At 43.1% G+C, this 14687-nt stretch overlaps 1 protein-coding gene across 2 annotated transcripts in view; it reads left to right on the top strand.

The window, feature by feature from the left end:
- The first annotated feature begins 6074 nt into the window (after positions 1-6074).
- Positions 6075-14687, top strand: part of MOB2 (MOB kinase activator 2) — a 103929-nt gene continuing 95316 nt past the window's right edge. The window contains exon 1 of one of the 2 annotated variants that reach the window (XM_080999793.1): positions 6075-6504. In XM_080999793.1, coding sequence (XP_080855919.1) covers positions 6488-6504 — 17 coding nt within the window. In that variant the 5' untranslated portion in view covers positions 6075-6487. Of the gene's footprint in view, positions 6505-7408; positions 7486-14687 lie in introns of those variants that run through there. The other variant, XM_080999791.1, reaches the window with a different exon arrangement.

The raw sequence follows: 14687 nt of genomic DNA on the forward strand, positions 1-14687 counted from the left end.
ACTAAAGATGAGGAAGTCAAATCAGTAATGATTAAATGGGCGCGGGATATAGGGCATAACATACAATTTGATGATTGGACAAAACTTTGGAAAGTGGATTTGAAATTTACGGATTGTATATTGCTAAAAGAGAACTATATGAAGATGATGTACAGGTAGTATGTTACACTAACAAAATTGGCAAGAATGTGTACAACCGAACTGAAGAACTGTTGGAGGTGTAAAGAAGGGGAAGGTACCTTTTATCATATGTGGTGGGAATGTAGGAATATCCAAATCTTTTGGGAAATGATATATAATGAATTGAAAAAAATGTTTAAAATGACTTTTACAAAAAAAACCAGAAGCTTTTCTGATAGGAATTTTGGGACAACTAGCGAAAGAAAAACAAACATTGTTTATGTATGTCATGACAGCAGCAAGAATCTTGATAGCACAGAATTGGAAGACTGGAAAAATACCATCGTAGGAACAATGGCAAAAGAAGTTGATAAATTATGCAGAGTTGGCAAAGTTAACAACAGACTACGTGAAAAAGACAATAGTGACTTTGAAAAAGAATGGGAACCCTTTACATCATATTTGCAGAAACAGGGAAAAAAAATATAGAGTCATTGGCAGGATTTAAATAAACATTTTCAATTTTATTTGTAAAGAACAAGAAATATAACAGTATGACAATATGGAAGTATATAGAAACAGCAGATTGTAATATGAGAGACAATAAACCAGGGATGGAAGTTGAGGGAAGTCAGTAGGGAAAGGGGAAAATTGAAATTTGAATGTAATGTATGTAATGAATGTAATGTAATGTAATGATGGCAGACATTGTTATAAGAGAAAAAAAATCCAATAAAAATGAGTTAATAAAATAAAATAAAATAAAATGCATCTCTGGGTTATTTGTGGGGCATAGGAATTTGTGTGGGTTCCCCCCCCCCAACAAGGTCTGAGGGACAGTGGACCGGCCCCCTGATGAAAAAGTTTGCTGACCCCTGCCTCACCGCATCCCTATTTCAGGGCTTGTACAAGCATATGACCCACCAGACTTGGCTTAGCTGGCTGAACTCCAGCTGAGTTCACATGGGGGACTCATACTGGTGTATCTCTGGCTGGGCCAGATTGCGGGTCTTATGCTGGTGTGACCCAGCTGAGCTGGAGATCTGCTGGATCCTAAGCTGCTGCTCAGCCCAGCAGATCTATGGTCAGGATTCCTCCCTTATATAATGCAAGCAAGCTGAATCATATTGAAAAAACAGCAACAATTGGTCGGTGGATCTGTCAACGGTGTTCATTATCCCATACAGTCCACAAATTTTAAGAAGCAGTTTTCTTAGGTACAAAAGGAAATTGGAAGAAAAAAAATCTGGCTAAGCAGGAGTGACGATATAGCAGTACATGTAACAACAATAAAGAAGGAAAGCTGTGGAATATGTTAAATAAAATTAATTTCAGAACTATGGGCTACAAATGAACAATTTCCAGGTGTAGAATTTAAACAGAACTAGAGGTGGAAGATCAAAAGCAGAAATTAAAAAGTATGTTATAACAGACATTTTAGAAGAAACTATTGACAGGAGGAATGTTCACATTTTTGTAAGTGTATCTTTTTCAAACCATTGCATAACCTCCAACATTCCTCAGATGAAAATAGAGACATTTCTGACTCCTCCTCAACTGACCTACCTTGACCCCCCCCCCATTTTTGTCCCTCCTCCCCTGCAGAGCATTTCCTGTCAAAAGAAGGGTCAGTGCCACCACCACTTCACCAATGGGACACAGCACACCCCCCCCCCATCCTGAGAAAAATCTCAATTTCATTTCATTACATTTTTTGGATGGATTTACAAAAAGAAATTGGGACCCGGGTGGCACTGTGGGTTAAACCACAGAGCCTAGGACTTGACAATCAGAAGGTCAGCGGTTCGAATCCCCACCACGGGGTGAGCTCCCGTTGCTCGGTCCCTGCTCCTGCCAACCTAGCAGTTCGAAAGCACGTCAAAGTGCAAGTAGATAAATAGGACTGCTCAGGCGGGAAGGTAAACAGCATTTCTGTGCGCTGCTCTGGTTCACCAGGAGTGGCTTAGTCATGTTGGCCCCATGACCCGGAAGCTGTACGCCGGCTCCCTTGGCCAGTAAAGTGAGATGAGCGCCGCAACCCCAGAGTTGGTTATGACTGGACCTAATGGTCAGGGGTCCCTTTACCTTTACCTTACAAAAAGAAAAATGCACACCAATACAATTTTTTAAGAAAGAAGCAAGAGTAGAGGCAGACACACATTAAATAACAACAAGACTCTCCTGAACTGCTGCTTCTGATCCTTTTCACTTCTTGCCTTGCCTAGACCATGGAGTTGGTTTGTTTGTTAGCTAATGCTGCAGAGGAGCATGTTGTTTGGAGGTCTAGGCTAATGGTTAGTTTACCAGCTAACTAGTAATTTTCCATGTATTCCAAAATACCGTCCCATGTATACGGGAGGCGGGAGTCTTTGGCTGGTTGGTTTGGGGAAGATAACATTCCAAATGTAAACAGATCAAGTAGCTTTCGCTTTAGTATGCAGATAGCCAGGAACCATGCCTTTTAGATGTCCAGTTGCTGCACTAATTTAACGTAGGACAAGATATGGATCAGCAATCTTCATGAGATCAAATCACAATGTATACTTTCTAGTTTTTTATGGCCCTAAAGATAGTACAATATCTGAGTAATTCAGGCTTCAAAGACTCCATTCTGGACCTGAAACCAGGGGTACATTATTTTCTGACACTGAATATGGAGCTTTTGGGTAGTTATGTGTCCTCTAAACACTAGATAATGCTATGCGGTTTGGCATCCATTGATTGTTTTACCCCCGGAACACCTAAAATTAACCTCTAGCCTTGCTAATAGCATGAGTCACATGCTTCTTTTTATTTCTTTTATCTGCTTCTCAAGGGATCTATGTGTTTCCAGTGGGACTGTAGCCAGATCTGAGATTCTTTTTAAAAAGGGTGGTGTTGGGGGGAGCCATTTTTGTTTTGCTGCCCCAGAAACCCTTGGTGCAACTTTGTTTTGCACCTAGCAGAAGCTAATCTAATGAAGCCTGTACAAAACCTGGAAGATATCTTAGACTATGGGTAGGCAAACTAAGGTCCGGGGGCTGGATCTGGCCCAATCGCCTTCTAAATCCGGACCGCAGACAGTCCGGGAATCAGCATGTTTTTATATGAGTAGAATGTGCCCTTCTATTTAAAATGCATCTCTGGGTTATTTGTGGGGCCTGCCTGGTGTCTTTACATGAGTAGAATGTGTGCTTTCATTTAAAATGCATCTCTGGGTTATTTGTGGGGCATAGGAATTTGTTCATCCCCCCCCCCCAAAAAAAATATAGTCCGGCCGCCCGCAAGGTCTGAGGGACAGTGGACCGGACCCCTGCTGAAAAAGTTTGCTGATCCCCTGTCTTAGACTGTTTCAATCTGCAAGTGCTGGACTTTAACACCATGTCAGCTTTTCCTTTTGTATTTTGCTTAACATCTATCCTACCCTGGCGTCAAAACAGGTATTTATGCTTTTTGTTTATCCTCATACCATTGTTTCATGATAAAGACCAGAATGGATTTTTTTGTTGGGTCAACATTTGTCAGGAAATCGTAGCTGTACTTCTCCACTACAAAAATGAAGTGGAGCTGGTGTTTCCAAGTATGTGTTGACCACTGAACAGCTTTGTAACGTGGGCCATCATTTATCATACAAAGACTTTCACTTTGCAATCCACCCCAGCAACTTTTCTTTAACACATCTGAAACCCTGGATGAGGGAAAAGTGGTTTGGTGGCTGTGGTGTTGCAGAGGCAAAACAGTAGGTGGGAAAAAGCTAAGCATCCTTGCCTTCTCCTCCCCCCTTGCAAAATATTCCCATTCTCCACCCCCACCTCCCAACTAGGAGGAGCATGCCTGGGTTTTCAGATTCATGTGGATTGTTAAGCATTTAGCAGTACAATACGTTCCATATTTATTCAGAAGTAGGCCCCACTGAGTTTATTCCTTAAAGGTGTACAGAACTGCTTGCATAGTTCCAGAGTGAGGTGATATTCTAATTGCAGAGCGGAACAGCAGAATTTGTTCACATCATTAAGACATTATAAGGCATACTGTTTCCTCCCCCCAGATTTCTCTTTCTTTTATTTCAGGGTTCAAAGTTACATTTTATCTCTCAACAGTTATAATCCTTATTCTATAATACTTATGACTCCCTGCTCATCTGTCCTTGATATTTATAATCACGATTACAAACAATTGCGTCTTAAAATTCCATCACATCCAGTTTCATCCTCTTTAAAAAGTTATTTAATATATTCTGCTATTTTCTCTCTCTTAAACTTCAAACCCTGCTGTGGACTTCACATATTATTATTTTTTTTAAAATAGACAAGAAAGAGTTTCCAGTCCTCCTTGAAAGATATACTGGGGTGTGTGTGTTGGACAGGTGTTACAACCCCATGATACCAGTAGGGGAAGCTCTGAGGGAGTTTTAGAGCACCATGCTTGAGAAGAAGATACATGAATGAAAGCATGCATTGATGTGGTAGCAAGGCTCAGCATTCAGAAGGCAAATAAGGAAAACTCCACTGAAACTGGTTGTTGTTACTTTCGGAGTTTCCATTGGTCCTTTCTTGCTTAGGCCAACATAAGTTTTGAGAAAATGTTAACCCACTCAAGACCCAATCCTGATTGTGCCATTCCACAGCTGGTGGGATATATTTGTTTGTTTGCAGGGGGAACTGAACATATGAGATAAAATTGCACATTTAATGTAATGTCTAGTTTGGACTTTAGCATTATTGGATTATATCCAATTAAGTTGTCCGGTTCCTGCAGAGACTTATACAACAATAGTTCATGGAAGAACTTCCCCTCCCTTTTTCCGCACAACCCATTGTTTTCAGAAATACATGACATTCTAAGTGAAAGTTCAGAATCTTTCAGGCATGGATTATGGCTAGGAAGGGAAACTGGAAGTATGCTTTCATTTCCAAAAATAGATTGACAAACATCCTAATCCCAGTAAACAATCTAATTAATAATGATGGCTATATTTGCAGTTCAATCCCATGTATGTTTACTCCAAAACAAGTCCTGCTCCCAGTTACTAGCAGTTACTTGCAGTTTGGAAGGTGAAATAAAACAGAACTCTTTCATATTGTTATTAAATGCAATTGAATATCTAAAGTCATTTCTACTTTTAGAGACAGGTTTATTTTCTGGGCCTTTTGGCTAAAAGCATGAGCCTCTTCTGGTTTGCATGAGAATGAAGAACTACATACTATTTTAAAGCCAGATAATACTAATATATTACTGTATATATTTTTTAAGAACTCATTTATTGATGGTTTCTATTTTCAACTTTTATTTATTTAAACAAGTTTTAGTCAACTCTTTACCCATGCCCTCAGGCTTGTAATCTAAAAAGAAAAAAAGGGTTTTCTCGCTTTCCCAGCTGCCAAAAGTTACGATATATGCAAAACGAAGTAAAACAAAATATTTACGCATGCTCACACATAAAGTAAGCTCCACTGAGTTCAATGGGGTAGGTAAGTTCCAGGTAGGTGCGAATAAGCACCTTTTCCCAACCTGTGACACTTTACAGAATTGTCGGACTCCAACTCCCATCAGCCCCAGCCCCAGCGGCCAATGGGCAGGAACGACGGGAACTGCAGTCCGCCACCATCCACATGGCATCCCTGGCGCGTGGGAACAGCAGCCGCAACGTGGGAAAATCAAGACTCGGGTCGATAAGGCGGTAAGAAAGCGCAGTATCGCATGAGCCTCGCAGGTTCCCAGCGGCCGCCGCCGCAGCTTCAGCCTTCCTGCTCTTTTTTAACCCTCCTCCCTCTCTCTCTCTCCTCAGCCAGAAGAAACTCTCCCTTCTTCTCCGTTCCCGTTCAGAGGTTCTGTTCCCTCGGAGTTTGCGCCGGGACTCTATTTCCCATCGTCCCTCGGGAGGGCGGTCGCTTCCGGGTTGCTGTGCCGGGCGCGCGTGTGGAGGGGGAGAGAGGGGCGGGGAGAAAATGTTGGAGGAAAGGCAGTGTGTTTACTTCCGGCCACCCTGAGCGCGAGAGCGAGAGAGAGGGAGAGAGCGCTTGTGTGTCTCTCGCCCGCCGAGGCTGGTTGGCTGAGGGGACCCGGCGGGCGCTGCCTTGGGGGCGGGAACCCAGCGGAGCCGCCCGGAGCAGCAGCAGGAGGAAGACGAGGCGGCGGCGAAGAAAGAAGAAGAAGAAGAAGTAGCAGCCGAAGTAGCAGCCGCCTCCTCCTCCGCCTGAGGGAGGAGAGAACGGGGCGCCAGGCGGGAGAAGGTCCGGTGCGGGACAGGCGCCACCCATGAGCCGCCTCAGAGGCCGGAGCGGGCGGTGAGGAGAGGAGCTCAGGCGGGCAGGCAGGGACGCAGCCGGAGCCGCCTGCTTGCTCGCCCGGCCCAGCACCGCGGCGGCGCAAGGCAGCAGGCGGCGTCATGGACTGGCTCATGGGGTGAGTAGCCTTGGCTGGGCGAAGCAGAGGGCGGTGGGGGGCTGGGCTAAGTTGGGGTTTTGTGCTTCGTTCCGGCTTCCTCGTGGGGTAAGAAGGTCAGAAGGGAAGGTGTTTCCGGGCATGCTGGCGGCTGCCCCCACCTCCTCCCCTCAGGCCGCGGGGGTCGGTTTTGGCAGGGCGCTGGCAGGGTCAGGTGTAAGTTGTTCCTGAGTTGTAGTCAAGATTGGATTAACTTGGATTAAATTAGCGCCCAGCATACTTTAATCCCAGCCACCACCTTTCTACTGATTCTCAGTCGGGGCAAGGTAAAGAATGGGAGAAGATGAATTTCATGCTGCCTGCCCGAACATGCATAATGTGTGTGTGCGCGAGCGCGCACGTGTTAGGCACACATGCAGATTTGGACAGTGTATCCTTATGCATGGAGTGGAGGTTACAATCTTTGATTTGCCATCTAGAATCAGGGTGGTAGTTACTCCAGGTAAGAAAGTCCTGAGATTTTTTTTTTTTTTTTTTTTTAAAGATGCAATCTGTGTGAGTATTTGGGAACTATTTTACGCTTGGTTATGCATGCACTGTCCTATGCAGTTGTGTAAGAACCAGAGACTATAATGCAGGGGGTGTCCTGGATTTCGGGGATGGGGGGAGGGCAGCAGATCAGGCTTGAATAAGATGCAGTTGCTATAGAAACCTTAACCCTGACACAGCACCAGGATGTCAAGGAGGAATTTCCAGTGGTGGGAGACTTGGCAAGGGGCACAAAAAGGAGTGGTGTGTGAGTGAAATGCAAAGTGCTCACTTTGATGGGAGTAGTACATTGGTCTCATGTGGGTATGTGGTGGTCAGTGTATTAAGGTTCTGCTGAGTGGCAGAGATGCTGGATCACATGTCCGTAAATGGCATTTTCTAATTGCAAAATATGGAGCATCACAACAGCTGGCCTGGGATCCTGTGTTGTTGGAAAGCAAGGAATACAAAATGGTTGGTAATACCTGGTTGGGATTGAAGTGCTTTGTAATGGTGGGGGCTTGACAGGGAGTTTCCAAAAAATCATAACTTGTTCAGGTGGAGGGGCAGAGAGGTAATGTGCAATAATGTTAGGAGTCAGATTTTTTTTTAAAAAAAAATGGGCTGATGCTTTTATACTTGTCAGTTGTCCAGGACATGAATATTGCTTAATTGGGTTAAGAGAGAGGAGAAATGCAGCATACATATATTGCTGTAACCCATCAATTTAGTAATAATTTGGATTCAGGAACAGCAAGTTGCAGCACATTTCTGTCAACTTAGACTTCTGTTTTTGCAATATCACTTCAGGTCACACCTTAAAACTTTTCCAACAGTTTGTCTGCTAGAATGTAAAAGAGGAGACCTTGGCGGAGGTTAAAACCAAATCATTGCCACGCCAGGGGGCTTGGAGAGCTTGGGATTAATAGTACTAATTACCCAGAGAGACAGAAGGTAGAAAGCTATTTGCTGTTGGTTTTAGGGTTGAAAATCTCAGGCAGCTGAGGGATGCTAGCTATGATTAAATGCAAACGCTTGAATACTGACTGCACAACTATTCTTGACTTGGGTGAACTATGAATAATGGTGATGCGAAATTCATTGGTGAGTAAGATGTGTTCCATAAATGTGCACTCAAGTTATTTATCTTTATGTAACAATTTGATCTTATGCCAAAGGATAATAGTTTGATAGGATATCATAGAGTTTTAGTAGAGGGGTCACAAGCCTTGTGCAATTTTAGATGTAGGCGGGGAAGGTGTCTTATGCTTAGGGTGACTGAAATCAAATCAGTTTTGGGTAATACTTCTAATAAGAGTTTCCGGCTGCATATGCTGCTCTTCGAGAATACTTGCTGGGACATCTGGAACAAGCATTGAATTTATGTGTATTATCAGATTAGGCGAGCTGGCTGATAAATTGTATTATGCTTGCATGTATGCCCATCAGTAGAGATGGGTAACATAATGATGGTTAGTTATTTAAAACCTCAGAGGTTTTTCAGAGTTAGGTCGGTTACTCCTTTGATGTTTGTGTTTATAAATCATAACGTATAGAAGTTAGAATTGGACCATGTAGTTGCAAATAACACTTAGGGTAATTTAATGCTAATTGTTTGTGCTGACCTTTTTCTGAACTGAATCATATATAGATGAATAAAATTGTTTACTTTAGTGTGGCTGGGATTCTTACAGCATTATGCAAATCAAACTTAAATTGCTATACGTGCTTGCTGCTATTACCTGCAACTTTTGGAACACTGTTCACAGTAATGGTGCCTGCTTTGTTTTATCTCAGTTACTATAGGCTTTCTACTTGTGTAGTCTGGTTTTGAAGTGGGAAGCCTTCAAAAGTTAATGTGTGCACTTCTAGAACAAAACACATAGTATTTTACTACTGTAGCAAAGTTCTGATAATGGACAACAGACTTGCAACTAAAACTTAAAAAACAAAAGCCTAGTTTGCATGTCAAGATAAATTATTATTAATGGCTTACTACAATCATAGAAATTGGACCCTTTTGACGACTCCCCCAGTGTGAGCAAAAACTACAATGCCTGACTTAGTGTTCTATCTGAACTGCGGATCATAGTTTGTTTCGGTCCACACCATGATTAGTAAGCCAAGAACAAACCTTGGCTTCACATCATGGTATGTTTGTCCCAAAACAAAACTGCTGTAAGGGAAACACTACTATGATATTGGGGTCTCCAAAACTGATGATCAGGGGAATGTTTTGTTGTGAAGAATCTTTGTGTTTTACAAGGCTGTAGGTCCTGAATTGCTGGAAAATAACAAACCACCATCCTTGATTCAAACATAATGCTAAGCCACTGTGGTTTGTTGCTTGCAGCAACAAATTAACATAGCCACAGCCACCCCTCTAAAGCTTTTAAAAGAGGGATTTCTGGGAAATAAACTGATTTGTTAACTTTCTGTTTTCTCTCCAATACTATTGTGCATTACTTTTCTTTAGGCTATAGTCCTTTACCTAATTACCCCTGAATAAAGCCTGTTGGAGTAATTCATAGAGTCACAGAATTGTAGAGTTGGAAGGGATCCCACAGGTCATCTAGTCCGACCCCCTGCAATGCAGGAATCTCTGCTAAAGCATCCATGACAGATGACCATGCACCTCTGCTTAAAAACCTCCAAGGAAGGAGAGTCCACAACCTCTCGAGTGAGTAATTGGGACTCACTTTTGAGTAGACATATACAGTGGTATCTCGGAAGCCGAACGTTTCGGTTTTCGAGCACTGAAAACCCAGAAGTATGGTAATTGCTTTTTATACTTTTGTATTGAGCAACATTGACAATTGTCCTTATTCTAGGCTTTCACAGTTTCAAGTTCATTTGCTCTTTTGAGCCATTATTCAAAATTTCTGGTTACCGGTGTGGAAGCATGGTGCAGATGTAATGTTTGCTGATCTCTTAGCCATAGTTAAGAGATTGGAAGCATGCACAGACTCTGGTTCCTTCTGTGTTTAACATGATGCATGGCATAGCATCCTATTTGAAGCATGGTTAGCTTTAACCAGGGTTTGATTCTTGTTCATAAGCTTCGGTTAAAGCTAACTGATGGGTGTTTACCCTCATTGTGGTAATGGTCCTACAATATATTTTTATTGTTTTATTGTCTGAGTTCCTGTGGGTTTTGGGGGGGCTGTACACAACTTTGAAATGCAAATAATTAAGCAGTATGGAAACAAATATTAGGAAACACTACATTTACACCAAGCCTAAGGGCAGTAATCAAGAAGACTTGTACTACCCAGAAACATTGTGCTTCTCTTTTGTGTTCTCGTATGCTAAAATTTTGAGGGAAGAACTATGTGAAACAAACTGTCATAACTGGATCACAAAATTTCTATGACCTTTCTTCACATTAGTTAAATATTGTGTATCCTGCTGCTGAACACTGCCATATTCATGTCAAGGTCAATTACTTACAGGTGTGTGCAAATCCAGTTAGTCTGCACAGGTGTTGAACAGCAATGGGGAATATGTTAAGCAATAAATTGCAACTTTTAAGAATGGGAGATTAAAATTTTCCTATTATATGTAGACATATGACACACCACTTTGAATGGAGTTCAGAGTTGCATTAGGATTTTGTGCACTTAAATTTGGTATGAATATGTTGAGCTTTGTTTCCTTTTGGAAGAGGATTGATTGCTATGATACTTTGTTCTGTTAGTTTTAAGTGTCAACAAATAGTATTTGTAGTTGTTTTTAGTTATATAAATTACTTAACTTTTTATGAAGGAACAAAACTGTTAATACATTTGTAGTTCTGAAGTGACAAGACAGTGACCATTTCATCATGGGAGCTGATATAATGTTATGTGACAATTAAAAATATTTATTGAAGAGCACCTTATTTTAGGAAACATTTTAACATCACCAGTCAAGTATTTTGTAGCCAGTTAATCTTCTCACCTTTGGAACGTTTAAAGACTTGTACATTCTGAAGGAAGACAAAAACATGGGGCAGGGAACCTGTGCCGTAGACTCCAGTAATGATGACCAGTTGGGGTGACAGAACCCTGTTCTATATTTTTGTACCATATGCTAGTTTTTAGAAATACTAAAATTGTAAACTGTCCGGAGTGCCATGGCAGAAAGGCAACATATAAATGCCAACAATAACCATCTATTATTCTGCGTACAGTTTTCAGAGCAGCGACCTCTTTATTCAGTAGAAACTTCAAGCTGGTCAGTATTTTTTTGCGGAGAAGGTCCTGTTGCTCCGCCATGACCTCCCTGCCAATTTGGATACAATAAAGGAACTGGAGGCCCCTCGACTGTCCTCGGGTCCAGTATTGGACCACTTTGACCGGATATCCCCAGCCGATGTGGACAGACTCCTCCGAGCTGGAAAGCCCACCACCTGTCCTCTTGACCCATGCCCGTCCTGGCTGATTAGAGCGTGTCCAGACGAGGTGCGGGGCCCCCTGGGGGATATCATCAATTTGTCCCTTGGCACCGGGACATTCCCAGGGGAACTGAAGGAGGCAGTGGTGCACCCGCTCTTAAAGAAAATATCATTAGATCCTTTAGATCTATCCAATTACCACCTGGTTTCGAATCTTCCATTCCTGGGTAAGGTGATTGAGAGAGCGGTTGCTGAACAGCTTGGTAGGTTTCTGGATGAAACATTGGCTCTGGATCCATTCCAGTCCGGCTTCCGCGCTGGTCATGGGACCGAGACTGCTCTGGTCGCCCTAACAGATGATCTCCGCAGGCAGCTGGATCGAGGCAGGTCGGGGCTGCTGATTCTTCTAGACCTGTCAGCAGCCTTCGAAATGGTCGACCACGAACTCTTGGACCACCGCCTTGCCGACGTGGGGATCCAGGGCACAGTCCTTCAGTGGCTGCGCTCGTTTCTCTCTGGTTGGGGACAGAGCGTGGCGCTTGGGGGGGAATTGTCATTGCGGCACTCCTTGGTGTGTGGAGTGCCTCAGGGTGCAATACTCTCCCCGATGCTTTTTAACATCTTTATGTGCCCCCTCGCCCAGCTTGTCCGGAGTTTAGGGCTGGGTTGCCATCAGTATGCCGATGACACCCAACTCTATCTGTTGATGGATGGCCATCCTGACTCGGCCCCAGACACACTGACCAGATGTTTGGAAGCTGTGGCTGGATGGTTACGTGGGAGCCGGCTGAAGTTAAATCCTTCGAAGACAGAGGTCCTCTGGCTGGGACGGGACGATATGGGATTGAGGGGGCAACTCCCATCTCTTGCGGGGGTGCAGTTAGTGCCAGCACCGTCCGTTAAGAGTTTGGGTGTAATCTTCGATACCTCCCTCTCTATGGAGGCGCAGATTACAGCTATAACAAAGGCGGCATTTTTCCATCTCCGCCAAGCTAAGCAGTTGGCTCCTTACCTCTCTCGCCCTGACCTAGCCACTGTGATCCATGCGACGGTCACCTCCAGACTCGATTATTGTAACTCGCTCTACGTGGGGCTGCCCTTGAGACTGACCCAGAAACTCCAGCGGGTGCAGAATGCTGCGGCGAGACTCCTTATGGGGTCTTCGCTGCGAGATCACATTCATCTGGTACTATACCAGCTGCACTGGAGTACAGGATCAGGTTTAAGGTGCTGGTTTTAACATTTAAAGCCCTATATGGCCTAGGACCCTCGTACCTACGGGACCGCCTCTCTTGGTATGCCCCACAGAGGAACCTACGGTCTGCAAATAAAAACATCCTGAAGGTCCCAGGCCACAGGGAGGTTAGGCTGGCCTCAACTAGAGCCAGGGCTTTCTCGGCTGCGGCTCCAATCTGGTGGAACGCTCTGTCACAAGAGACTAGGGCCCTGCGGGACCTGACATCTTTCTGCAGGGCCTGCAAGACAGAGTTGTTCCACCAGGCCTTTGGTCAGGGCGCAGCCTGACTCCCTCCTCTGGCAACCTGCACAGAATTTTGCTTAATGGTTGCCATTAATTTGATTTTAATTAATTTTTATAATGAAATGTTTTTAGAATGTTGGATTATTTGATTGTTTATTTGATTGTTGTTAGCCGCCCTGAGTCCGGCTTCGGCTGGGGAGGGCGGGATATAAATAAAATTTATTATTATTATTATTATTATTATTACCATGTTGAATTCACTATCTGAAACTGGAACTGAATAGTTAAAGAACTGAGATATACTGTTTTAAGAAACCCAAGTCATCCTTTGTCTATGCTTGTGTGCTGCATACATCAAATTTTATATTCTTCATACATTTTGCACATTTCTGGCACCTTCTATGTAGAGTGTCAAGAATTGTTCTTCTTTCCTTCTTTCTTTTTTATTTCTATACCACTTTTCTACCAAGGCATGCAACACTGGAATTTTTAAAATATCAAAACAAATAAATGACATAAAATGTAAAGTTGAGGTGTAGGGTTGGAGCAGTTCCTGATGTTGTCATTGCCTGTCTTCCTTGATGTCTTCTTCCTGCCCACAGGACAGAACATGTAATTTGAAAAAGTAAACATTGTGCCACAGTTACTAATGGTGTAGCATCAAAAATTGCTTACTCCAGTGGAAATAACTCCTCGTTTAAAGTTAGTTGGAGCCATACTTCCCCAAGCACTGCTCATGGGAGCCACCAGTTTTCTCTGAGTCCTGTTTCCTCTTGCAGCCCTCAGAACCCTGTGAAAAGCTGCTCCGGAGAGTTTGAGGCAGGAACTTCCTCCACTGGTTCTCAGTCCTTTTCCCCAACAGAAAGACAGATCTGGATCCATGTTACCCTGAGAAGTGATGGTGACATATAAATATGGTTGTATTAATGAATCTATGGACATCTTGAATGGGAATTTCCAATGTGCATGTAAACTTAGAGTTCTGATGCTAACATGAAACATTTACAGATAGGTAGCCGTGTTGGTCTGCCCTAGTCAAAATAAAAAAAATCCTTCCAGTAGCACCTTTAAGACCAACTAAGTTAGTTCTTGGTATGAGCTTTCGTGTGCAAGCACACTTCTTCAGATACACTGAAACAGAAGTTGCCAGATCCTTCTATATAGTGAGAAGGTGGGGAGGGGTATTACTCAGAAGGGTGGTGGGAATGGGAGATTGGCAGATAGCTGGGATGAGCCTGCTGACGACTCTTAACGACTGTAATGGGTCTTACAGGAAAAGGCAAGGGGTGAGAAGGTGAGAAATGGCTTAGTCATGTATAATGGGATAAGAATCCAATGTCTTTGTTCAAACCAGGTTTCTCCATGGTTTTAAGTTTGGTAATGAGTTGCAATTCAGCAGCTTCTCTTTCCAGTCTATTTCTGAAATTCCTTTGTAGTAAAACAGCTACTTTGAGATCTTGTATAGAATGTCCTGGGAGATTAAAGTGTTCTCCTACTGGTTTCTCTGTTTTGTGATTCTTGATGTCAGATTTATGTCCATTTATTCTTTGGCGTAAGGTTTGGCCTGTTTGTCCAATATAGAGAGCTGAAGGACACTGTTGGCATTTGATGCCATACACAATGTTAGATGATGAGCAATTGGACAAACAGGCCAAACCTTACGCCAAAGAATAAATGGACATAAATCTGACATCAAGAATCACAAAACAGAGAAACCAGTAGGAGAACACTTTAATCTCCCAGGACATTCTATACAAGATCTCAAAGTAGCTGTTTTACTACAAAGGAATTTCAGAAATAGACTGGAAAGAGAAGCTGCTG

The sequence above is a fragment of the Podarcis pityusensis genome (assembly GCF_964106645.2).
Source record: "Podarcis pityusensis genome assembly, chromosome: 1".
Taxonomy (NCBI): Eukaryota; Metazoa; Chordata; class Lepidosauria; order Squamata; family Lacertidae; genus Podarcis; species Podarcis pityusensis.